This window comes from Mizuhopecten yessoensis, unplaced genomic scaffold (genome assembly GCF_002113885.1).
Source record: "Mizuhopecten yessoensis strain PY_sf001 unplaced genomic scaffold, ASM211388v2 scaffold3139, whole genome shotgun sequence".
Taxonomy (NCBI): Eukaryota; Metazoa; Mollusca; class Bivalvia; order Pectinida; family Pectinidae; genus Mizuhopecten; species Mizuhopecten yessoensis.
In genome coordinates this window covers 64,028-91,822 of record NW_018404895.1, presented here as the reverse complement: position 1 = coordinate 91,822, position 27,795 = coordinate 64,028, and the positions used below count along the sequence as shown (strand labels likewise).

Here is a 27,795-nt window from a genome sequence, read left to right as displayed (position 1 = left end):
TGCGAGTGTTCCACACACAAACACAGCCATCTTCAAAGATCTACTTACTTGATGTACTTCTAAGATATTCCACATCGTGAACTTTCTTCTTCTTTTTCTTTGCAAGTGTTCTGCAAAACACACATATGACGAAGATTTAAACATTAAAGTGTACACATAAAACCTTTTTTAATAACATTTAGACCTGAACAAACTATGGAACTGAAGAGGTTGTGGAGAAAGTAAAATGAGAATCATCAAACTCCACTCATAATCAAGACCATGGCAAGTGAAATAAGGGGCATAAGTCGTCGTATGCATGGATATTCAGAGAAAGTGTTTTTCTCCTGCCCACACAACTCCAACAACCCAGGTGGAGTATAAATTGGTCTCGGGTGGATGTTGTGGTATCTATGCTGTATCATTCAAGTGAGGTGGCACTATAAATGATGCCGTTGGAAGCACAGTCTCACTACAAACAGAACAAAATACATCTCCAGCACACACGTAGGCATACACACATAGGGAGATATTAGCAAGGTGGCATAGGGCTAGTAGTTAGCGCCTGATAAGGCAGCTCCTGCGAATTCCTCATAAATTGTATTGATTAATGTAAGTGCTCATTGTATTGATTGTATAAATTGTATATCTATGTACTGTAAAGCGCTATAGAGTGGCTTATTCTAACTAGACAGGGCGCTATATCTAATGTGGTATATTATTATTATATCATTTTCTTGTATACTGTGAAAACATTTTTTTTTTCGCTGGGATCTTCTGTCATTATCATACCAACAATTTTTCTGTGAAAACTACATTCAACAAATTAAATAGCAATTTAATCCATCCTTAACATAGAAGTACCGTAAATAACAGGTTATTTACGCAGGCTTTAATTTTTGAGATTTTGACCCAAAATCAGAAAATTTAATTCATGCAGATTATAATCTCACAATCTAGATATGTAAAGGAACTAAATTTTCGCCATGTTTTAGCACAGAGACTGGACACTCAGTACATAGTGTCAAATGAATAGGCTTTATCACAGCATATTGAGCAAAAAAGAAGTGCATATTTTAAAGACAAATCATCAGCAAAACTACAAGATGTGTGATTTAATCTATTTTCAAACATAATAACAACATTACGGTAATGAAGCTTATCATTGTGGCTCATTTACGTACAAGGTGGTAATGTTATTCTGCAGATAAAAAATTTCAGGTTGTTGACCCACGAAATAGCAAAAATATCATCCCCATGAAAAAAATCCTGCTTTACAATATGTGTTGTGGTCACTGGACCTGAAATCTGCAAAAAAAAACCTAGGTCCTGCAAAAATTGATTATTATAGCGAATCCGTGAAACAAACGACTATCAAAGAATTACTTCACAATATTTTTTTGAAAAACCTAGTAAAAGTGCATTTTACATCAAGCATAGAATTATTGCGGGTAAAATATAGTAAAAGTTTAAACTTAAAGAGTAAACTTACTCGGTGATGAAGGGATGTTTTAGGAGTTCCTCTGCCGTAGCCCGTTCATCTGGAGAAGGATCAAAACAGCTGGAAATAAAAACGTTAAAATTCAGCATCATACTTGTCGCTGTTACCTAGTACATTGTTTATATTCAATGGGTCACTGTTACCTAGTACATTGTTTATATTCAATGGGTCACTGTTACCTAGTACATTGTTTATATTCAATGGGTCACTGTTACCTAGTACATTGTTTATATTCAATGGGTCACTGTTACCTAGTACATTGTTTATATTCAATGGGTCACTGTTACCTAGTACATTGTTTATATTCAATGGGTCACTGTTACCTAGTACGTTGTTTATATTCAATGGGTCACTGTTACCTAGTACGTTGTTTAGATTCAATGGGTCACTGTTACCTAGTACGTTGTTTAGATTCAATTGGTCACTGTTACCTAGTACATTGTTTATATTCAATGGGTCACTGTTACCTAGTACGTTGTTTAGATTTAATGGGTCACTGTTACCTAGTACGTTGTTTAGATTCAATGGGTCACTGTTACCTAGTACATTGTTTAGATTCAATAGGTAAGTCCATGTATACCATATACTCTTTTACAGGTTCAAATTTTAATTGTACCTCATAAAGTTTATTGAATTCCAGATAAGTTATTGACTAGTTGTGCACTTACCGTAGAAGGAATGCCTTGGCATTCTGGGACATGCTCTCTGGGATCTCTGGGTGACTCTTGTAAAATCCAACTTTAAACATGGCAGCCTCTGGACTACCAAGCTGTAAAGGAACCATTTTTTTTTTTTAATTTTGAGACATTATTCAGCTAAAACAAATATTTATCACTGCAATTATTGCACACAAGTGTTTGTGAGAACACGTCCTTAACTTATCCACCCCTGAAGACACGTTTGAACTCTTCCAATTCAAATGTTGGAATAGTTCATTATGCAATTTCAGGGGTGAATGAGTTAAATGACCTTAGCTGCTGAAAGGAGTTTAACTCTGTACAACCAAACCAAACATTAGGAGATCAGACATCGTACTTAAAAAGATTTTACGTCTATGTTATATGGCAACTTTCTCTTGACCATTCTTGTGTGTAGTAAAACTTTGTATTAAGCGTTGTGGGACTTTTAAATATCACAGGAAAGAGAGTAAGGGATACCTTGCGATCTCCAGGTTCCTAGTCTGACGCTCTACCACTGATCTATGGGAAATTCCCTCTAGTGCAAAGCTAGAAAGTGACCGTAATCCTATGCAGAATTAAAATCTGCTACACTTTTCCCCACTTTTTCAATGTGTTCGCCCTCGAACACCACAACCCAGGTTCTAACTCCTTGTCACCACAAAGAGGGCCACGGACATCATTTGTAACAGGAAAGAGAGTAGTGTGCCTTCACTAGGGATCAAACTCGCGATCCCTTGGTTCCTAGTCCGACGTTCTACCACTGAGCTAAAGGGAAATTCCCTCTAGCGCGAAGCTAGAAAGCGACCTTAATCCTATGCTACATATAGATAGCTACACCAAAACTCAGCATTTAGTGAGACTTCTAGCTAAAGAAACTGTTTTTTTCGTTTTTTTAAATTAATACTTAAATTATGCATAAACCAAGACAGAAATCTTAATCTCATACCTCAATGAACGGCATCTTTCCTGTAGCCATTTCCACGACAGTACAGCCGAGGGACCAGATATCAGCCTACAAAGACATTCATCACAAGCATTCTTTACATCCCTGTGATATTATTGTTAAGTTCAGTGCATCACAATACACTTCTTCCTCCCGTCCTCTTTCTACACTTTCTCTCTCTCTAAACAAATACATGTACATGACACAACTCAAAATCACTGGAACACCTCTTCCATGCGGGAACCGTAGCTTCTAGGCCCGATCTTTTTAATTTTATGTAATGTGTTTATTTTTAGAAAATGAAAGTACCTTTGACCTATGGTCCGATAATAATATTTTTTTAAAACAAAGATCGGGCCTAGAAGCTACGGTTCCCGCAGTTACCATGAAGTCATATACCACAATTAATATATTTTGTTAACTTTTCATAATTCATTTAATTGAAATTTGTGAAGAAGACATTTTCGTATGTGCGTCTCGAAGTGTCTGTACTAGTAATATAGTAACACTTATATTCATATATTGATGGGTTTATTTTCATCGGTGCCTGTGTGTGTTTGTGTGTGTCGGGACTTCACATGTAAACTAACCGATGCTTAAATTCATTGCATGTAATGGCATGTGGAAACATATCCCATTTTATGACGCGACGCCTTATGATGATACAATACATGTCATGCTAACACATGAGGGACGATGCATGATGACAGTTGGCAAATACTCATAAAAAATAACAATCATGGTTTGTGAACAAAAGGCACAAGCAAGGAATATTGAGATTAAATACTTCAATTTATTACACAAATAATACATTTGGGCTAAGGGGCTATAACAGCTGTGGTGTTTGGTACTACCTTCAGTTTGATTGGCTATGTGGTAAGGAAATATATGTCAAGAATCAGTTGATGCTAGCCGAGCCAAGTAACTTGAAGGGAGCAATATTGATGAACTGAAGGAAAATATTATTTCTTGGGGGACTTACGAATTACATAATGATGTAATTCTGTTAAACATGACCAAGTATTAAAAAAAGCGTAGCTGAATCGAGACATTTCGGTACACATATAACAACAATTGTACATATGCTTACAGCGTAGCTGAAATCGACATCGATTTGTGGACAACTCGTACACGTTTTACACTTTTGTGTGCATACGCTTCACTGGTCATTTGTCTGATGAAGGTGACAGTGTACATACTGTACTAGTCATCGAAACGTCACCCAGAAACACTTACTGGTTGTGTAACAAGAAATTTTTCATAATCCATACTTACCAACATGAAGAAATAAACACAAACTGTACCCTAGTTTTCCAGTTCTCTTGTCATGATAAAGTAAGCTGCTGGGATCATTCTCTGTACTCCAGGTGTAAGAGTAAAGACTCACTTACATTTTCTGCACCCCTGGAATATGTCATAGCAAAATTGAAGGCACGTGGTTAGCTATTCGATTGGTCTCGGGTATAAAAAACCCTGATCAACCACTACGCTCTGATACCAGTGTCTTTTGAAGACAACAAAGGAGCAGCACCCAACTTCAAAGACAGCCAATTTTACTGTTACGCGACCACCGTGAGATTCTTTTGATGTTCATCAAATAACCAAACTAGTCTTCTTGTCTCACCACCAGGTGGCGCACACTGAGCCTTCAATTTTGCTATGGCATATTCCACGGGTGCAGAGATCGAAAAATTAGTGCAACCCCTGGAGTGTCGAGGATGTGCTGGGCTATCCCCACCAGCTAAAAATAGCATCTGTCCTGTAGTCATACTAATAATGATTATAGCAGAAAGATTACACAATTTTGCCCCCCCCCCCACCCCCCAAAAAAAAAACCCCATGTCTGAAGCAAGAACAATGAAGCCGAAATCAATAACATTTTTGCTGATTTTTTTTGTAAAAAGGAGAAACTCACAGCCGGTCCATATCCTCTTGCTCCCCTGTCGATGACCTCCGGGGCCATGTACTGTATCGTTCCTAAGGATAAAATTACAGGTCAGACATCATGAACATGAAACTCAAGAAATTCTCATCCAAAAAAGTAGCAGGAAAGAATGTTTTTTTTCCATCAAGATACAAATGTGTATCAGAGACTGTTAAGGAATTTCCATCGAAGTTTGAATTTGACACTACAACACAATTTGTACCTGATTACTAAAATAGCATGAAGGAAATACCCGAAAGCTTCCAACTGGAAAACTATCATATGTAAATCTTTGTTTTACACTTTCAAATTAACATTTTGAGTTTGCATCGGTTCATGAATATCGATGCAAAACAGGAATGTAACATTATTAATATTTCAAAAATATATGCAGATTATTTTCGGGGAAGATTTACCGGCAAATGTGTCTGCACAGGGGTTAATTCCAGACAGCCTCTTTGATGTGCCGAAGTCGGAGATCTTGAGCACGCCACTGTAGGTGTTCACCAGTACATTGTCTCCCTTTATGTCTCGGTGTACGATCATACCGTCGTGCTACAAAGACAAGTTCAAAGGTGAAAACACATTTTTCTGAAAAGCGAAAAAACAACAACAAAAAAAACAAAAACAAATTAAATTAAATAAATGAAGAAAATTTGCCGAATGTATACTAGCCCCTACTAGTAGGACATGCTTTAGACCTTATGTTTGTTATTGACAATGTACACAATGTTAAATAAAGATTATTTATTTATTTATTGAATCTGAGACATGTCAACATGTATGTGCAAACCAAATTTAATTGAAATTGAAATGGCAGTTATTGCATGGAAACAAATTAACAATTCTGTATCTTCATTGATTGTCCGTAAATATGCACGGATCACGTTCATGTTGGAACTCAGTCCGAGATATATGTCAATACATATGTGTGGAACAAATATCATCGAAACTGAACCTTAGTTGGGCAGGTATTGCACATAAATAAATTAGCCAATCACACGTTTGTTACCTCATTAAGTATACCTGAATATTCATGGACCACATGATCACATTCACGATCAAACTAAGCCCGAGACATGTCAACATGTATGTACGTAACAAATTTCGTTGAGATCAAACCATTATCAGGAGTAAAAAGTCTTATCAATATGACATACAGACGGATCATTGGATAATAAGGCAAATCCTTAATGCATCACCACTATGTATTGAGGGCATTATATGTTTCAGTAACAATACAGTATACTGGGAAATTAATGCCCAGTCAAATTTTTGTCCTTTGCCTGTGAAGTCCTAATTCACCAGATTTAATTTCACCTTTCACATTTTATTATCTTGTAAATTATGCTGTTGACTTTAATGCCCAGTGAAACTTTCCCCCTTTGCCTGTGAAATCCTAATTCACCAGATTTAATTTCGCCTTTCACATTTTATTACTCTGTAAATTATGCTGTTGACTTCTATGCCCAGTAAAACTTTCGCCCTCTGCCTGTGAAATCCTAATTCACATATTTGCCAACCAACTCTATTAAGGACAGAGACTCCCGATTTAGGATCCTTAAATTTAAAAGTGAATTTACTTAACTGTTCCTATATTCTAAGATCTAATGATTACATCTGAGAGAACAACACAAAATATTTCATTTTAGAGAGTTATTTTGTCTCTAGGGGATGTATATACACATTCTATTTATGTTTTAATTTTGAGCATGCAGAATCTCCCCCATGGAAATTTTAAAAAGATGGCAAGTATGAATTCACGCAGATTTATTTTCACCGTATACATTTAATTATTCTGTAAATCATGCTGTTGACTAGTGTTCGCTGTAGTGATAAAAGGGCGGAAATTTTGGCCCCCAAATCCATCAAAATTAAAAATCTTCAACAGAACTTTCAAATGACTGTTTCTTAATTTGAATACTTCCCTGATACTATTACGTAAACATTAATTTAGGTTTTTCAATTATGGCTGCCATGGTAACCAGTTTATATTTGCATAAATTAATGAAATTTGAATATTCTGTAAATTTTAACAGGTTTTTCTCTTAGTTACCATAGAGCGCACTCTTGACCAAACTTTCCACTAAAGATGTATTACAGGTGTCTACACATTATCCTTTGATTTTGAGTTTGCTCAAGCATGCGCTCTACAGTTTCCAGGAGAGAAACTATTCAAAATATGACAAAATTTGCTGAATATTCATTTTTTTCTAATTTATGCAAATTTGAACTTGTTAACCATGGCAACAATAATTAGAAATACAAATAAATATTTTCATGACAGTGTTTGGGAAGTATTTAAAATAAAAGAAACAGTCATTTCAAAGTTCATTTAAAGGGCTTGAATTTTGATGCATTTGGGGGCCAAAAACAAGCCCAAACCATACATTGTCCTTTCCCTGTATACAGAAACTTACCAGATATTTGAGTCCGTCAAGAATCTGTTTGGTGTAGTAAGCTATAGTTGTCTCATTGTCCTTCAAAGGTCCCCACTTGGAGTGCAGTAGCTGTGACAAACTTCCTATAAATCAGTGCAATGAAACTTTATATAATATTAATATTTTTTCATATTTAAATACTACTATTGAATTCTTTGAGATATAATTTTATTATTTAATAATTATTTTTTTTTACATTTTCCAAATCTGAGTTGGTTCCATTCATTTAAAGAGTTATGCTACATTACACGATTTAACTATGACTTGAGTTTTAGAGTTATCTCCCTTAATCATAATTAAAGGATACCAAATTATTATCCATTCATAAATTTTGTCAAGTAATGTGACATGATTTTAACATTCTAATCTTAAAGTGTTAAAATATCTATTTTGAAACAGTTACATCTCTACCAGATCAATTTCATTTAAATTCAATTGTTTCTCTTTAAAGTTATCTGTAATCTGTCTCCTGTTTCTATCCTTGATGGTCAAGTAAATACAGTCACTGAACACATTGTGTCTGTTCACATATGCTGAATGAAATCAGTTTAAAATCGTTTAGCTAAAATAAGATTATACATTCAAATAACATGCCAGAAAAATTTGGTAGGTTGGTANTAGGTTGGTAGGTTTTTTTTTTTTTTTTATTTTTTTTTTTTTATTTTTTATTTTCATGGATCAATCCATTGTACTTTGCTTCGAATCAAATTTACAATGCATTTCTACACATGGTAGTAGCAATTAATAATTTAGCTGTCAATGATGGGATTAATATCTCTTGACAGGAAGAAAGGACATTATAATCAGTGACTTCTGGCTTTGCCTGGATAATAAATTGATTTTAGATACAAGTAGTCAATAAAATGTTCAAGGGGTTGGCAGAAACACCTATGGTAGGTGGTAATATCCAAAACAGACGTAATAATTTTTCTGTATATGGTACAATTCGGGTTGACAAATGGTGCCAAAATAATGTGTTTGCTTAGGAGACAGCCATCTTGACTTTTATCATTTTAAACAAGCCACAAGATTTGTGGGTAAAGATGTAATGGGTTAATTTTTAGAAAATGAAAGGACTTTTTACAATTTGAGGTTCTTATACACTGCTTCCTTACAACCAAGGTTGTCACAATGCAGTTCACAAATTATTATCTGTGGTTATTGGGCCTTTGCAACCAGCCAATATCTTTCTCAACTCCATGGGGAGCATACAGCCAATCAATACTACCATTTAGATGCTCACGGCTAGCATTCAACAATTCCAGTACAAGTGTACTGCCCAACCACGTACTCATTTACAGCTGAGTAGACTGGAACAAGTGGAGTAAAGTATCTTGTTCAAAGATACAACACAATGCATTGCCCTGACTCGAACCTGCAACCCTACGGTCACCAGCCCGGCGTCCTACTACTGGACTACCGTGCATCCTTATTAAATACATCATGGAGTAATATTATAAGACTCTTTCATGCCCAGGGGTGTAGGATAGGGAAATTCCAGCCGAGGTGTTTTCAAATTTGGTAAAACCTGAGGCTATGCCAAGGGTTTTGCCAAATTTGAGAATACTGAGGGTGGGGGAAATTTGAAAATCCTGAGGGTGGAACTTCCCTATCCTACACCCTTGGGCATGAAAGAGTATTTTTCTCTCATTCCAACCATAAGAATTTGCTCAGAAACCATGAATATGCGTTTGGACTGGCCCCCATTTTGAAAATATCAGTTTTTCCCCTGAGCTTCTTAGATGAAAAACGAATCAGTCAGCCAGATTTAGCATATCCCCTATTAGCAAACAATATTGGGACAGAAAAAATGTTCTCATCTTTCTAATATGCATGGAAAATATATCAAAAATATTTTTAATTTCATCACGTTGCCTTTTCCGCATTGCGGCATCGGACGGAGAGTTCGAAATTCGTGACATCACATCATTGTTGAGCCATTGTGACGTCACGTCACATGAACTGGGGTGTGAGATAGAAATTTCCTACACCCTGGACAGCTCTAACCTACATACAGAGAAATGAGAGAAAAAAACCATTTCTCACCTCCCGGCACCTGTTCCATGCAAATCTTAAAGAAGCCGTCTTCGCTGCGCGAGCCCAAATACTTCACAATGTTCCTGTGTGCTAGGCGACAGTGTAGCTGGATCTCCTCGTGGAGTGGTTGTACCTCTCTGCAAAAAGATTTTCTATTAAGGAGACTTTGGTTCATCGTGTTGGAAATCGACAATAACCATGGACACTATTCAATTCCTGTATTCGATCTTTATGCACAAAGACTGAAATCTTTCCTGCATACCAATTTCTACAGCATTTTCACATTTAGAAGTGCAAATCAAGTGGCATCTGACACATGAACAGCAAATCAAACTTGTAAATTTTAGAACTAAAGACGGACTTGTGGTACCGTTATATTTGCCTTCGGTACTCACTGAGCGTGTTTCTCCGGGACCTCCTTGACAGCTATGCGTACTTGTGTCTTTATGTCACGAGCGGCATATACCACACCATACGTGCCACGACCCAAAACCACCTTATTCTTCCTCTCATCGTAGTCATATTCAAACTGAGAAAACATAAACAGGACGGTTAGAAGTAATAAAACTGCATGCTGGGAAACGTCCACCTTCACTGGTAAAATCCACATTCGTCCAGCAATAATTTCGCTCTTCAAATGGGATTTCTATGTAAAGTATGCTGCAAACAAATATTTTCTGTGATATAATATATTTGCCCCAAGTACGGAGAGCAAAATAGGCAAAATTAATACCACAGCAAAATATTCCCTGGTATTCAAAGAATAACTATGTAAACTAAAGTATGCTGTAAACAAATATTTGCTGTAACATGATAAATTTGCCCCAAGTATGGAGAGCAAAAAAGAGCGAAATTGTATTTAACAAGAGGCCCATGGGCCTAAACGGTCACCTGAGTCTACAGTATTTATTTTTGTTGTTGAAATATGTACCAATTTGAGTAAAAAATAGTATAATGTTAACTTAACTTTGTCAGGACCATGAGCTGATCATTCCTAGACCAATTTTAAGTGAGATCGGCCTATTAGAACTTAGTAGCAAAATAGCGGCCATGGCAGCCAAATTGTATTTCTGATTGACCCGAAAAATAACAACACTTTGTCAGGACCATGATTCGATCATTCCTACAAAGTTTCAGTTCAATCGGCCAAGTAGATCTTTACTTTAAGTTTGAAATAGTTTTCCAAAATGGCAGCTGTGGTGGCCATATTGGATTTCTGATCGACCTGAAAAATAACAACACTTTGTCAGGACCATGAGTCAATCATTCCTACAAAGTTTCAGTTCAATCGGCCTAGCAGAACTTGACTTTAAGTTTGAAATATGTTTTCAAAATGGTGGCCGTGGCGGCCATATTGGATTTATGATTGACCTGAAAAATAACAACACTTTGTCAGGACCATGAGTCGATCATTCCTACAAACTTTAAGTTCAATCGGTCCAGCAGAACTTGACTTTAAGTTTGAAATAGGTTTTCAAAATGGCGGCCGTGGTGGCCATATTGGATTTCTGATCGACCCAAAAAATAACAACACTTTGTCAGGACCATGAGGCGATCATTCCTACCAACTTTCAGTTCAATCGGTCCAGCAGAACTTGACTTTAAGTTTGAAATAGGTTTTCAAAATGGTGGCCGTGGCGGCCATATTGGATTTCTGATCGACCCGAAAAATAACAACACTTTGTCAGGACCATGAGGCGATCATTCCTACCAACTTTCAGTTCAATCGGCCCAGCAGAACTTGACTTTAAGTTTGAAATGTAAAATGTTAACGGACGATGGACGACGGACGACGGACGACGACGGACGAAAACGGATAGCAATAGGTCACTTGAGCTAAAGCTCAGGTGACCTAAAAATAGGAGGGATGCCAGGGTTGCGGTGCCCCAGGTTCATCCCTCTTACATCCTGTAGCTTCATGCAGGAGGCCTTTTTTCCTTCATTCACTCTTCTCTTTTATTTCTTCTCTCGTGCTACCAATCATTCAATCTTTCTATCTCATTCTTTTCAATCATATTTTCATTTTTCATTTAATCTGAATGATACATTTAGTCCCCCAAACAATTCCTTATATTCATATACAAATAGTAAAAGAACATACATATTTATAAAAACAGTTACTTACCAAAAATCCTGCTTCACTAATTAAGTGAATGAAAATGACTGAAAATGATGAATATGAGAATCGTGTCCTTTTTCATGTGTAATTTAGAATCACTCAGAAGTTGGTTCCTAATATTTGCTGATTCACTATATTGGTCACTTTTGCAGATTCTTGGTTTGGTGGCCATGTCATATAGTGGTACGGAAAAACAAGGTTTAACGTCTCATTAATTTCGCAGGGTGTAATTTTTGAAGGAAATTCTTATCTTAACAAGAATTTCGCAAAAGAAAAGCTTAAAACTCTGCACCCCCCCCACCTTTGCAGTAATGTATAGAGACTACACGGCTGTAAGGGGTTAATTCAAAGCTACTACAAGTAAGAACCTGATTCACTGAAATGTGTTGTTTAATTCTATGTCAGCCATAACTATACCAAATTACACACCTCAATTTGGTCGGTTTCATCCATGAGATCAAAAACTTGGCTGTCAGTCTGGTTGGCAATCATGTTCGACACTAACTCATAAAATCTGAAAAACAAAAGCAAACTTTTCTATAAATCTGAAGTATGGGACAACAACTTTTAATGCAAATTGACTTGTACAGGCCTGAAGGGCATCTTGGACCAAATTGATATAAAGCTAGGATGTAAAAAAATGCACCTCCGAGTGGATCGATTGTGTGACAAATGAAGAAAGCGTTCATGTACAATAGGTTGGTGTATTTGTTTAAAACGTTGGTTTGAGATTTCATGCCTTTCCAACAGTTTAGGCCATTTCACAATAGGTCTGTTGATATTAAGTAATTTCATCCTTTGGTCAAGAAAGAAGAGATTTTATAAACACATACGAAAAAAATATGATGTATCTAAAACTAGAACAATGTTAGTCCAGAAATAAAAAGACTCCTTTTTAAGGTAGTTTTCGTTTTTCTATACAAACATATCCCATGACTCCATCAATTTTATTATCAAACTAAGAACAAAACTTACCTTTTTCTTTGTGATTCTGACGAGAAAAATATGTGAAAATCATCCGAGTTTTGTTGTACATAGAGAAAGACTGCTCGACAATCCCTCTTGTATAAACTGTAATGAAAATGTGGAAAAATATTAGCACAGGCACATGTCTTTTATTTTATTTAGTTCATGTAAAAGTAAACTGTGACCTTAGTTAAGGATATATGCTACCTTTCGTTTTCGTGTGTAAAGTTACCTCCCTTGGCAAAGGTTTTTTTTTTTTTTTAATTTTTTTTTTTTTATTTTTTCAAAATTTTATGACATAAACATATATATAAATATACATACAGTGTACATGAGCGTCTAGAATCGCATTTAAATAATGTTTATACTGTTCAAACTATTCTATCAAGTGTCAGTATTCGTCTTACATTATATATTAACAAATAAGTAAAGATTCACATTCTGATATAAAAATAAACTTCCGGATATTCTTGTCCGTACTCTATTCTAATTAAAATTGTATTATAATCCAGTGTCTGATTTCCGGTTAGTGTCACGATGGAGAACAGACTTCGATTCGCACAAACGTTATTAAAAGAATTATTATTTAATAATTTAGAATCACTTGAGGTTCTGTTATCAATATATATGCCCTGAAGATGTCCCTTGGCAAAGAATTATTATTTAATAATTTTCAGAATCACTTGAGATTCTGTTATCAATACATATGCCCTGAAGATGTCCCTTGGCAAAGAATTATTATTTAATAATTTTCAGAATCACTTGAAATTCTGTAATCAATACATATGCCCTGACGACCTAGCTCCCTTGGCAAATAATTATTATTTAATAATTTAGAATCACTTGAAATTCTGTTATCAATACATATGCCCTGACAAACTCCCTTGGCAAAGAATTATTATTTAAAAAACCAGAATCACTTGAGGTTCTGTTATCAATACATATGCCCTGTCAATCTCCCTTGGCAAAGAATTATTTATTTAATAAATCAGAATCACTTGAGGTTCTGTTATCAATACATATGCCCTGATGATTTCCCTTGGCAAAGAATTATTAATTAAAAAATCAGAATCACTTGAGGTTCTGTTATCAATACAAATGCCCTGTTGTGCCTTTCAATATGTCATATATGTGTAACTCTTTTGAAAAAAGAGATAAATATCACAAGGAAGCATATACTCTTAAGTATCCTTAAACACTGACTTCTTGAAAACACTAACGTTACGCTGCCTCTTTTGTTTGGTACAATTTTGACAGTTATTCAGTCTTATTTAAGAATCGAGATCTTGTATTTGGAATTTTTCTTGAATCTTGGCAAAGAGTACCCATGGTGGTTCATTTTCACCCTTTCAAACTCCTCCAAAATTTTGTCGACATGCCTCGGTTTTTTTTCTGGTTTTCTGACATGTTTACTTTGAAGTGATCGTGTAATCTTAAAACGTCGCTGAAAACAAAACAATTTTTTGGAAATGCTATTAGATATCTCTATTGTTATACCAACAGAGTAAAGTACACAGATTTAATTTAAAAGAACTTTTCGAACCATTTTCTGACCATGAATCAATTTGGGTAGTGTACCAATCGTGGTGTATCCATGTCTTTATATCCAGGATCACTTGTAAGTTTGTTTGTATTGTTGTATTGTTGTATGTCTTGCAATACATGTTAAGCTAACCAGGATTAAGAGGCGTCACGATTCACCGCGATGCGTCAAAATCTGAATATTAGTGTATGCCGCTTCAGCCGAAACGCCTGTGAGACGTTCAGTTTCATTGGCTGATCTCAAAACCCTCAACCAATCAGCTGCGAGGATGCAATTTTCACAAAGCATTCATAACAAAATGGCGGTCCGCCGTAAGGGAATGAAAATTTGTGATGCTCCGGCAAGCTTCAAATCAAAAGTGTAGAAACACTGCGGGTTTCCGGGTATGGACGGCTTATATATCTCATTTTGTTTATATTCTAAAATAAAGGTGTATCGAATCGAAATAATTAAATCCTGGTACAAATATCGAGATACGTATTGAATCGTGGGTAAAGTGTATCGTTACAGCTCTACAAGCATTGTGCATCGGACCACTTTTCGGTGATTAAAGGATTGGGACTTTGAATCGATGTAGTACTTTATTGTCAAAGCATCAAAAATCTACTAGCGTTTGCAACATCAAAGAGAAATGTGGCCGACTGGCAACAAAGCTAACCATGCCACTTCAAAACATAAAGTTCAAAGGTCGGTCGCCAGCGGTGCTAGAAAAACAGCTGGTATAATGTAACCCTCATTAGTGGAAGTTATTTTCAATTCTACAATATACACATGGCTTATCGAAAAATATTATTGTAGGCCGGCTTATTCCACACCGCCAATAAATATAAGCGACACAGGTAAAATTATCGGGGGAGGTAAATTCAACACTGCACCGCTAATACACATAGAGATGGCCACAGGGAACATCATTAAGGGAGGTAATTTCAACACCGCTACTACATAGCGAATGACACAGGAAAAGGAAACATTATCAGGGGCTGTATTCAACTCTGCTTATGCACGTAGCATGCGATACAGATAACACTATTGGGGGAGGTAAACTCAACAGCACCATGCTAATACTCATAGCGATGGTCACAGGTAGCATTATCGGGGGAGGTAAATAGAATCTACAAAACATAGATGGTCACGTGGTTTGTAATATTTATTGTAAATGGAACACCTACCTGACACCTTTAATTGCAGTACAGGGGAAACTCCATTGGTAAGAGTTCTGGGTGCCATCCTTTGGGCAAACGTTCCACAGTTTTACCTCCTACAAAATGGAAAACAATAATTATTAACTGTAAGCATACTAAACAACCAGTCAACATGGGATTAATATAGCTTTTTTCTCTTCATTGTCTTACTAAAGTAGTTTTCATTTTTACTGGACCAAAACATTTTTCATTGGACATGCATTAAGGTCCTGCTGATATCATCAAGAATACCTGACATAACAGGTAACTTTGCAAGATATTCAATATCATTAGTCAGTTTGTCATTAACAAAAAAACACCAAAAATAAATTCTGGTCCCCAGAACTATGTCAGATACTATAGTTCGACCTTAAACTCAGGTGTCTGTACAGTCAGTGTTCATTCTATATTAGTTTGTCCTTAAACTCAGGTGTTGGTAAAGTCAGTTTTCACTGCATATTACAGTTTGTCCTTAAACTCAGGTGTCAGTAAGTCAGGTTTTACTCTACATTACTGTTTGTCCTTAACCTTGGATGTCGGTTATGTCAGGGTTAACTGTTTATTACAACTTGTCCCGAAACTCAGGTGTCAAAAAAGTCAGGTTTTACTCTACATTATAGTTTGTCCTTAATCTCAGGTGTCGGTAAAGTCAGGTTTTACTTTACATTACAGTTTGTCCTTAACGTTGGATGTCAGTTATGTCAGGTTTAACTGTTCATTACAATTTGTCCTGAAAGTCGGATGTCAGTGAAGTCAGGTTTCAATGTAATTTGTATTGTAGATTGATATAAACACGGTCTTTCACAAGTATGCGTACATCTGTTTCTGTATCCTCATCAATGTTGACCTGTATAAAGCTGGGCATGAACTCTTTGGTCGGCTCCAGTACAAGTACCTACAACAAACAAGATATGCTTATCCTAGAATATAAACTATACACACGCTATGAATGTTATTGACAATCAGGGGTCATTCTAACCAATGGGAAACTAGCCCAGGCTAGTGACTTCGAGTCCATTAATTTTGAAGCTCAGGGTTCAACTCCCAGATATTTGACGTGCACGTGGAAAGGTATAGAGTTACCTGCCAGCTGATTGATCATGTGTTTTTTTCTCCAAGTACTCAAATTTTCTCTCTCATTCAGACTTCCTGTGTGCTTCCATCCAGGCCAACAAAATTGATTATTATTAGTTGAAACAAAATTTGTTTCATATCTGTTGTACAATAAATAAAGCTTATATAAAATTTTGGAACAATTCCTGAGGTCCAAAATATCATGCTTATTATGGAACATATAACTGTACCTGCAATACAGAATATCAATATTTTAATAAAAGAGTCCGATACATTTCTCTTCTTTTTTTTTAACATTTTAAAATGCAAAAAAATTCTAAGAAAAGATACAAATTTAAAGTTTAAACTTCTTATGCTTTGTTTATATGCTTCAACATTCATTTCCCCAACAAGCAAAATCGAAACTTGTTTGCTTGAGTTGTTAAACGTCTATTTCACTACAGAGTATTTCGATGTACAGAAGACGAAATCAGAATCGAAACAACGCATCACCTACATCATATCTCAAAGCTAATTTCTTATACTTTAATTCCCAAACACCCACACCTAACCAGGGATGTTTTGATAGGGAAATAAGACAACTTCTGCAAGTTTTCATTTACAATAATTAAATAACAACAGGAAAACACATACCGGAAACAGGATTCCCTTTGACGCCATTTCAGTCTGTGTGGCCGCAGCAAAAAACTCCATCCAGAAAGTGAACAGCTGTGAAAAATTAGAATATATGATATCAAAAATATAAAAAGATATCAATTAAAATATATGATATCAAAAAGTAGTCTTACTACAGTCTGTGATCAGAAAAAAACACCTCATATTGATGTATATTTAAAATATTGGTGTAGTATTCCTTAAGATGTGTCCATGCATGAAGTTTGATGACTGTTAGACTTCTAGTAATGCAATATTAGGGCAAAATATAAAGCCAAACGTTAGTTCAGAGAAATGGAAAAAATAGGTCACAGTGACCTAATGATTATACTGGTGTAGTACTCCTTAAGATGTGTCCATGCATGGAGTTTGTTGACTGTACGACTTCTAGTAATGCAATAATATTGCAAAATGCAATGCCAAACTTTAGTTCAGAGAAATGGAAAAAATAGGTCACAGTGACCTAATGATTATACTGGTGTAGTACTCCTTAAGATGTGTTCATGCATGGAGTTTGTTGACTGTACTACTTCTAGTAATGCAATATCAGGGCAAAATGTAAAGCCAAACGTTAGTTCAGAGAAATGGAAAAAATAGGTCACAGTGACCTAATGATTCTTACAGTGGTGTAGTTATCCTTCACATATTTCTACATACAAAGGTTGATCACTGTTGTTAGACTTGGAGTACTTAAGTATAGGAGCTAATGTAAAAGTCTAACCAAAGTACAGATCAACAAACAGGTAAAACACTTAATGCCCCCTCCCCTACCCCCACCACCACCATCACTATATTTCGGGGGTATAAAAACAGTCTCATTTTATTATGCGTACCTGTTTTTCTTGCCCTGGGTTCGGTTCCTCCTTCCTGAATTTCATGATGAGACTGATATTACCCACGGTAGACTTAAGGTACCTACAGAAGAAACATTTTTTAGCGATAAAACTAAAAGACACTGTTGAGGTAGAGAAGTATCAGCAATTTATAGTACTATGTTTGTGAAATAAAAATATTACCAAGTAAATTTACCAACAAACATCTCCATAAGTAAAGCTGTTTAATTTTTTTTATTCATTTATTTAGTTCTGGTAGGAAAGCAAATTTCTCTGTGCAATAGCACAGTGCGATAACTTTTATTTACCATCTAATTGTCATCACTGTTTTTTGGTTGTTCTTTGATCTTTCTGCAAAATTTCATTTCATTGCAGGCAAGAGTTCTATAAAACCCCTTTATATTTCCAGTTTTCTTTAATTTTCTTTAGGATTCTTTCTTTTTTAGATTCCAGGTTAAGGAATCCTACCCGTAACTCCTCCGGTCTATGGTTAGTATTTTAACTTTGACCTAAGAAAACATTTGTATACTCCTAATGCACACCAACATTTCACACTGTATCACCAATAAACATTTCAGAGATTTATCTTTCAGGTTCCGAGATTGACATCCGGAAACGAAAGTTTGGACGGACAGACGGACACCAGCATATCAGGCCCTAAATATAGTAATTTTATGGAATTTTCGTAAGTATGGGAAAAATTCAAAAACTATGGCTTGCGGTAGTATGAGAATCATGCCATACGACACCCAAACTTTTACCGTAAGTAAATATACTGACCAGTCCGGTGGTTCCAGATTAAACATGCACTCCGCAGCTTGTATAGCCTTCCCGTACTCTTCAGCCAGGACAGAGATCTCAAAAAACGTGGCCACATCCCAGTAGTCGGACAGAGACTGCAAACTGCCCTTCTTACCGATCAGGTTGTTCAGGACCAAACCTAAGAAATTACATTGAACATCATTTGATCACACAATGTACCGTGTTATATACAGTGAATATACCCATGTCATATTTTATTGCGTATTAACCCATGTAATGTAACCTATCAGCCCTGTGATTGGTTGTAAGTTTCAATTGTTTTGATTGTGACGTCACGCCTAGGACAAGTACATGACTTCACAGACTTACGCACTGGAGTCAAAATGGCGGCTTTTTACATTTCAAGGTTGCATGAAAATTGCTGTTTTACGAGAATCAATGCCACAAATCCTGATTATGTGATAACAAGGATCCTACACTCGTTTTCATTTCATAATAACTTATGAAACTCGCCACGAATTTATCATTTTAGCTCACCAGATCTAAATTGAAAAATTCTTACTCCTTTCATAAATCTCACATGAAATGGAAACTCATGTAAGATCCTATATTTATCGAAGAACTCGCCGATTTTACTATGTCATACGACCATATCATAAATATGGTATTATACATGTGTAATAAAACCTAAAGGTGCTGCGATTGGTCAAAACTGTGGGAACATATTCCTACGCCACGCAGGTACTACTTTTATTTACTCATGATACATTTGCTGATATTTGAAATGAATTGGAAATGGTTACTTTGTCATTATCATAATTATTTTCATGGCATTTAAAACTTTTCAAAAGTTGAAAAAAAATCTTGAACTACTTTGCACCGCACCAAAAGACAATACTATGACCGGAGTACTTTGGTTTTGACCTATATAGAGTCAGCTGATGACAGATAGTCGTGTTTGAAATTTGGTTTTCAAATTATGAATATTATATGATAAATAGAATCTTACATTTGTGTCATATCAAAATATTCAACTTGTTCAATAAATTCAATATGACATGGAAACTCATATAAGATCCTCTATTAACCCTTTTACCCCTACGTAAATTTGGTAGACTCTACCATGTATTGATATGGACGAGCCATTATGATCTACAGTGTTGAAAGGGTTAAAAGTATATCCAACAATTTACCATCTGAACATAGCCAAGAATTATCGGTAACGGGAGGGAACCAAAAATGGAATACTTTTTTATGAAAAATATTGTTAATATTGCCTATTTAGTTTCTGGGACAACAAATACTTTCTAAAATGAAACAAAATATGCCCTTTGCCTTCATTTTATGTATTTCTTGGGCATCACCATTAGGTGTGTCTATCTAAAGAGCTCATTAATTAGTTGAGTCCGGTTGCTTGCTCGGTAACCCAAAATGGAACATCTCATCATGTAAGTCAGTTTATGAAAAGAAATTACAGCATTTTATACAAGATGTTTTTCTTCATTTCGAGAAAGTAGAAAGTTTTCTGATAATTTTTCACCATCCAAAATTATAAACATTTCCTATTTAGTTTCTAGCACACAATTCTTTCTTAGTACATACATTGAAACAAAATATGCCTTTCACCTTCATTTTATGCATTCCTTGGGTATCAAAATTTCCGGGTTTAGATATATAGAGGATATTGACATTGCAGTCGCATCATACCACTTCCTGGGAATTTTTTTCATTTCATTTTTTTGAATTTTCAATTGAGTTCATGAACAACATACAAGAGATAGACAAAATTTCCTCAAATTTCTTAAAACCATATAAATTTTCATTAAGAAATGATACCATTCATTTGTGCTGCAAAATAGAAAGCTGCATCCTATAATGTAATAAGTGTTCCATTATGGGTACCGTTCCGTTTTAGGTACTCCAATGTTACAATTAATGTATAGCGCTTTAAATTTGCGGAGTCAATATTTCGCGGTTTCGTATTCAGATCATATTTGACGGGGTTAATTTTCGCTGTACACCTGAATTCCATGTGTCATATTTTGAGTGTCATTATTAAAGGGTTAAACCACGGATCCCAAGCGTCGTCATCCGCCAGTGACATCACTTGAAAGAAAATCAAATGGGTGTGTACCTTTGTAGGAGTAAACTGTAATCAATTAATCACCTACTGTGTACACATAAATATGTTGTGGCCACTGATGTGTAAGTGTTGTTTTTACATGGACTGACCAGTTGTCCGGTGATAATCTGATTTGAGTTCATTTAAGCTTGTGTAACAGCGTTGGGTTATAAGTATTTTCAACATGTTGTGATAAGGTCCCTAAAAGTGGTTACTCATGGTTACATATTCGATAATTTCGCTAGTGTTTAGAATTTGCGGAAATTAGTCGAAGCACAAATATAGCGAAAATTAAAACCCCTGCGAAATATAACCACTATACAGTAGTATTAACTCATTCACCCCTGAAATTTCATAATGGACTATTCCAACCTATGAGTTGGAAGGGTTCAAATGTGTCATCAGGGGTAAATGAGTTAAGTATATGAATTTTGCATCATGGAACCTTTCAACACATTTTTATCACATACTTGTTGAATCTTGTTATAGTAATTAATACAAGCAATTTTCAGGCCTTTGTATCGATCCCTACCAAATACGGAAGGTATGTGATAAAAGCAAGACCACACACTTGTGTTTTTCTAACGAATCAGAAAGCACTCATTTATTGCGCTCCGCGCCCTCGTGAACATATTCGTCCGCGCAATAAACTTGCACTTTCTGATTCGTTAGAGAAACACAAGTGTGTGGTCTTGCATTATACCATATACAAGTGCTCTATTCGGCTTCATGAATAATTTTTTTATAAAAGAAAAATACAATCCCAACTTCTTCATTTAAATTTTCAATATTATGTCTCTCAATCTACAGCAACATTAAAATGCCATGTATAGATGTTTTCACTCCAAATAACGGTAACACATGTTCCAAACTTTTTACTTATCATTATTTTTTCCTTCACAGTATCTTTGATTTCATCTGCTTGAAGGCTATACTTACCTATTCTCTGGAGTTCGGAGCAGTTTGAGAATCGTTTGCCCGATATCACCAACAGTGTCGCTAAATTGATACCAGCATATTCGTGCGGCTGTTTCTCAAATCCTTTACGATACCTGTTAAATACATCCAATCTTGTCAAAAGGAAATTTAAGCAGTTCAAAAATTTAATTTTTAAATTGTTTAAATAAAAAAATAACAAAATCAAACAAACCTTTACATTTGTATTCTGACTTGATGTAAATATGGGGGTTGGTTGGTAGGTAGATCTGTTATTTTTAAATAAGTATAATTCTTTATTGGCATATATTGGTTAACCCTTTCACCACTGTAGACCAGAATGGACACATCCAGATCAATGAATGGTAGAGTCTACTTAAGTTACATAGGGATGAAAGGGTTAAGTAATTTATATTGGACAAATGGAACATTTTTCTTTTAATTAAATGAAATGTACAACATATCATACCATGTTCATAGGTACTATAAACCAAAAAGGGATTATTTATACAGTTGGGGATATCAGCCAAATATTTGTTTGGCTCGTCAAACAAGACGAAACAAAACCAACTTTTTACTTTAGGCCAAAAACTGCTGAATCAACCCACCACTCTATGGCACTCTGTAGACAGGACTGATCCCTGTAGGCAGAGTCCACGAACATGTCCTTGTGTATCCGACCACAGAGACACAGGATATCTGGGGTCTGGTTGTCGGGAACCGCTAATACCTGTACAATCACAAATATATTATGTTGTCACATTTGCACAGGAAAGCCCTGAAGATCATATGAAAATGATGTTGATAGCGCCAATAAATTAGTGAACCAGTAAATTTGTCAAGTTTGAAATACATTGTAAATGAATGACATTTGTCATCAAAATATGACCGCAACCTATTAAGGTCATCACCTCTGTATGTGACTTTGACCTTGAGGGTCAAATTCATATTTACCTGATTAATGACCTTGAGGGCCTTTTCTCTGTCACCATTTTTGTTTCTCCTACAAAATAAATATCAATTCAAATTCAGTAAAATGCAAAATTATGAGATTTAGAATTGTTCCATGAAAGTGTGCAGTGATAATTTAATTGGTATTGAGTGGTATAGCCTGGGAGGCCTTGTTAGAATTGCTGTTATATTCATCCTACCGAGAATTGTTCCTCGAATCACCTTATCTTAGAAAACATTTCTGACAAACCCCTATATAATGACAAACCCCTATAGAAAGACAAACACCCCTTATAATGACAAACCCCTACATAATGACAAACTCCTATATAATGACAAACTCCTATATAATGACAAACCCCTATATTATGACACTCCTATATAATGACAAACCCCTATATAATAACGAACTCCTATACAATGACAAAACCCTATTTAATGACACTCCTAGATAATGACAAACCCCTATATAATGACAAACTCCTATATAATGACAAACTCCTACATATAATGACAAACCCCTATATAATGACAAACCCCTATATGACACTCCTATATAATGACAAACCCCTATAAATTGACAAACTCCTATATAATGACAAACACCTATATAATGACAAACCCCTATATAATGACAAACTCCTTTATAATGCCATTATATACATTGAGTCTGTCGAGCTGTCCAAACAATACTAAACACTTTGCTTGTTGTATGTGGACAGTATAACAAGGTCTTACAATTCTGTCCTTAAACTGCTTCACTCATGCAATCTTGTTCAAAGGATAAACAGAACTGTTTTTGCATTTAAAAATTCTAGAGAAAGAAGTCAAAACATTGTACATTTCTTGCAAAATATCTTTCAATGGATTCTATTGATAGCGTTTGAGACATTAACAGAGCACTTGTTCAATGCCCCCCACCCTAATAGGGATCCGCATGGAAATGAGCAGGCAGGGAAATCGGAAACAGTTCTTTTATCATAAAGACAGCATGGAAATAAACTTTGGCAGACTACAAACCTGTTGAGGGCGAAAGCATACTGATACATGACCATTGTTTGTCCTTGTATTTTATTGTTCGGTATGTGTTCCAGGTCCTCAATGAGTTTCACCATGGCATTGTAGTTCTGTGAATAAAAAACAATACATACTACCCATACAAATTAACAAAAATATATATCTTTATCTAACTTTAAAGGAAATGTTCGGATTGAGCTTCATAAGTTTGATATATATAATAAATGCTCGGTTGATTTTGGACACAAACAGTAATTGAAAACTTCTTTTCCAAGTTTTGAATACTTCTGTTTCTTTGTGAAGCAAAGAGTTCAAATAATACAAGGAATCTGAGTTTGGGTATTTTTTTATGCAAATGACTGAATTATGCTTTTATCCCTTAATTTGTCAGTTAAATAGAATCCACTGTAAAGAGAAAGAGTTTATTATAAATGTTCCATTTAAACCATTTTTGACACTAGTGCTTCCAATAAGTTTATTATCAATATTCTGAATTTTCGTAATTTTGTATGTCGTGTAATCTTACGCGCATTGATATCTGAAAATACATGTATTGTTGACCAACACGAGCGATTCTGCGAGACGGGCATTTTGAAAGCCGATAGTCGAACTCGCACTTCAAATTAGATTCACAACTCAAAACTTCGTACAATGTGTTTGAACTATCTGAAATGTTGGTAAGGCAGGTTCAAACTATAACTAGACAAAAAAAAAATGTTTTTATTGTTCGAAATGTGTGTTAGAACTGTCCGCCTATTCTTACTGACTGAAGGTTTACCGTATTTCAAGTAGCAGCCTTGCTCAAGTCCAATTTTTTTCTTAAAGGGGCCAAGCAAATAATCACTTGTAATTTTTGGGTCAAGCTAAACTTATATAAACTGAAATGTAGACAGCTTCAAACAAGCAGTTGAGGGTTCATATGTAGAGTTACAGGAAACATGGGAATTATTTAATCTTCTGGATATTTTTAAATTTAGTCTTATCAGAATGATATATTATTAAAAACGATATTTCGATAGAGTATACATTCCTCATTGAGACTGATTCAGGTTTTAAAAACATTCTTTTCGTATGTTTTTTCGATGAGAATTTCCTTAGCTGCAAAAGATGACTAACCAGCAGTTTGTGCAATGTTCAGTTTTCACAACAACTCCAGGAGATTTACACCTGTGTGAACGATGTTGGAATTAACCCTTTCGACACTGTAAACCATAATGGACTTATCCCAATCAATGGATAGTAGAGTTTACTAAAGTTACATAGGAATGAAAGGGTTAAAAATGACAGATGATGAACCACATGAAAATGTTACGCTCTACACAGACTGCAGACATAACACTGCATTATCAATACAAAAATAAATGTTTGTTTACCCTCCGTAATTACAAGAGGCCCATGGGCCTTAACGGTCACCTGAGTCTCACAGTATTATTTTTTGTTGTTGAAATATGAAGTGGAGATAATGATGTCAATCATCCCTACCAATTTGAGTAGACAATAGTTAAGTATAACATTCCGCGAAGTTTGTCAGGACCATGACTTGATCATTCCTATACCAAGTTTCAGTTAAATCGGCCTATTAAAACTTGATTTTAAGTTTGAAATAAAAAAAATAACAACACTTTGTCAGGACCATGAGTCAACCAAGTTTTAGTTAAATCGGTTCAGTAGAACTTAAGTTTAAAACAGTTTTTTTTCAAAATAGCGGCCATGACGGCCATATTGAATTTCTGATCTACCAGAAAAATAACAAAAATTGGTCAGGGAGATGTCAGTAGCATTCCCATGTAGTATCCATGAAATCACTCCGACAGTATTTCAGTTTTAAGTTAAAATGTAAAATGTAAACGGACGACGAACGGGGCACGGCGACGGACGAAGACAGATAGCAATAGGTCACTTGAGCTAAAGCTCAGGTGACCTAAAAATCAGATTCCAGAGAAGCGCGCTGTCAGTATTGGTTTCGTTGCAGAAGGCTAGACTTTACCTGCGAGTCTCGGAATGAGATGAGCATATTTATAACGACGTCGACGGACAATAGTTGCGGATCATCCAGTCTGGTCCGCAGCCTCTCTAACACCTGTAATGTATATTAGATTTAGAATAAATTAATTCTCATCTTTAGGGGGCGAGATGGAAAATCTCAAGTCAGCTGGAAATCAAGGAATCTTATCCCAAGGGAGAAATTTTGCAGTCTCAGTGTTATGCATTGGTTTTTTCACCACAAGTCAATTAATCCAAAAAGTCAATCAATCCTTTGGAATGGCATCTTGTGGGTCCCTATGCCACTGCTTACAGCTGTACAGTAGGATTATCCAATTCTAATTTATATTATAGAAAACCACCAAATGTAATGATGATTTAAAGATATTTCTGAGCATTCACTTCAAAATTTGGGTCACTCTTCCATGGGTTGGTGCCGTCAGGAATATTTAAAACGAGTCAAAATTACACTGACCTTTCGAGATCATGCTATTATTCATGACATCATAAATAATCAAATTCATGATGTGTCAGGGTCAGTTGGGGTCATTGACATAATTAACAATAGCCATCGGGGCTTTATATGCAAAGGAAAAATGTGTGGACGGTATATTGTGGTAATAACAACGTAAATTATTTTGATTAACCAATCAAAAGCCATGTTACATCTCAGCTGAATTAGAATCATGTACACATTTAGGACCCCTGTGCCAGGAACATTTGCTTGTTGGATGCAAATCACTGTTATAATCAGATTGGTTTGGTTTGGTTTGTTTGTGTTTTATGTCCTATTATAACAGCTGTAGTCATTTAAGGACGTGCCAGGTTTGGTGGTGGAGGAAAGCCAGAGTTCCTGGAGAAAAACCACCGACCTACAGCCAGTTCCTGGCGACTGCCCCACGTAGGCCTCAAACCCGCAACCCAGTGGTGGAGGGCTAGTGGTAGCAGAATGTCTGAACCACTTGGCCACCGCACCCATAATCAGATTGGTATATACATGCATACACTTCTTTATTCATTACAAAAAACAACGAAAACAGTGATTACCTTCGCCAGCTCTTCCCCCTTGAATTGCTCCCGAGCCTTGCGGAGGTCGCACAAAAACCTCTCCTTCTGATGGGTACTGAAAACAAGAGAGAAATAGACAACCAGACATCAACTTCCTTTGCCCTTCAAGTTAGCTCATTCACCCCTGAAGGCACATTTGAACTCTTCAGATTCAAAGGTTGGAATAGTTCATAATGAAATCTCCAGGGGTGGATGAGTTCAATACAAAATTCTCTTCTGCTGGGCACTGACAATAAAACACACACTAAATGTTATCACACACATTCAGGTTTGTTTATCAAAACATCTTTTTAGATTTTCTTTCTTTCAGTTCAACATTTCTATAGATAAAACACTGCCTAAGTCCCCCATAATGTACACTGTGAAGGAATGTTCTGAAAACAGCAGTCAGGTTCACAAAACCCTCTCATTTGGTATTAGAAATAGCAGCATAGGCCCACAAGTTAATCATTCCAACTTACTGGGGTCAAGCCTTCTAGAAATGTAGCAGCAGGTCCATGACACTTGTATTGCTCATCTGTTCGAGTTATTTGACATCAAAATATATTTATAATACGAAAATTTACAAAAATCAGTTTCCTTATCCACCAAAAGTTCTGTAACTTTTCAAATAAAAGCAGGGTTGCCAACCTCTTAGGAGTCCAGTGTGGGAGATCTCCCTCTACTGGGTTTTTCAATGTGTGAGACTTTTGACGGCGTCGCGGCGTAACGTCGTTTTGGGTGTTAATTAAGATAACATTTACAAATGTATCAAACAAATCCTGGCTTTCTCTGACTACTATAACATCTGCATTGTTGATATTTTCACTTCAAGATCTTTGTAGGAAAATAAAACAAAACATTTTTTGCAGATATATAAAAGATTTTTATTTATTACACAAAAAAAACTGACATCAGAAATGCAACACATCATATAATCAAAGGCCTTTCTTGTAACGATTCCACCCTTGCCTAGAACAGGTAGCAGTCTTTTTTCTGTATTTCCATGACCTGTTTAAAAAACAGTTCATATCAAAAGTAAGAACTTTACCATAGTAACATGAAAAAGTTCATAACATGAAAATATGATAATTTGACAGTG

General features: G+C 35.7%; 2 protein-coding genes across 2 annotated transcripts in view; both read right to left on the bottom strand.

The window, feature by feature from the left end:
• The window catches only part of LOC110447054 (mitogen-activated protein kinase kinase kinase 5-like), a 78,580-nt gene extending 51,073 nt beyond the window's left edge, over positions 1 to 27,507 (bottom strand). Inside the window, exons 1-23 of the mRNA XM_021492469.1 lie at positions 27,494 to 27,507; positions 26,694 to 26,769; positions 25,651 to 25,743; positions 23,667 to 23,773; positions 22,650 to 22,698; positions 22,304 to 22,425; positions 21,699 to 21,811; positions 18,656 to 18,815; positions 17,876 to 17,957; positions 17,022 to 17,096; positions 16,132 to 16,209; positions 15,303 to 15,391; positions 12,600 to 12,695; positions 12,054 to 12,138; positions 9,901 to 10,034; positions 9,515 to 9,642; positions 7,448 to 7,551; positions 5,444 to 5,582; positions 5,019 to 5,080; positions 3,107 to 3,172; positions 2,149 to 2,249; positions 1,472 to 1,540; positions 49 to 110 (exon numbers count right to left, since the gene is read on the bottom strand). Coding sequence (XP_021348144.1) covers positions 49 to 110; positions 1,472 to 1,540; positions 2,149 to 2,249; positions 3,107 to 3,172; positions 5,019 to 5,080; positions 5,444 to 5,582; positions 7,448 to 7,551; positions 9,515 to 9,642; positions 9,901 to 10,034; positions 12,054 to 12,138; positions 12,600 to 12,695; positions 15,303 to 15,391; positions 16,132 to 16,209; positions 17,022 to 17,096; positions 17,876 to 17,957; positions 18,656 to 18,815; positions 21,699 to 21,811; positions 22,304 to 22,425; positions 22,650 to 22,698; positions 23,667 to 23,773; positions 25,651 to 25,743; positions 26,694 to 26,769; positions 27,494 to 27,507 — 2,104 coding nt within the window. The remainder of the gene's footprint in view (positions 1 to 48; positions 111 to 1,471; positions 1,541 to 2,148; positions 2,250 to 3,106; positions 3,173 to 5,018; positions 5,081 to 5,443; positions 5,583 to 7,447; positions 7,552 to 9,514; positions 9,643 to 9,900; positions 10,035 to 12,053; positions 12,139 to 12,599; positions 12,696 to 15,302; positions 15,392 to 16,131; positions 16,210 to 17,021; positions 17,097 to 17,875; positions 17,958 to 18,655; positions 18,816 to 21,698; positions 21,812 to 22,303; positions 22,426 to 22,649; positions 22,699 to 23,666; positions 23,774 to 25,650; positions 25,744 to 26,693; positions 26,770 to 27,493) is intronic.
• A 158-nt stretch (positions 27,508 to 27,665) lies between these two features.
• Positions 27,666 to 27,795, bottom strand: part of LOC110447070 (mitogen-activated protein kinase kinase kinase 5-like) — a 9,365-nt gene continuing 9,235 nt past the window's right edge. The window contains exon 5 of the mRNA XM_021492494.1: positions 27,666 to 27,704. Coding sequence (XP_021348169.1) covers positions 27,666 to 27,704 — 39 coding nt within the window. The remainder of the gene's footprint in view (positions 27,705 to 27,795) is intronic.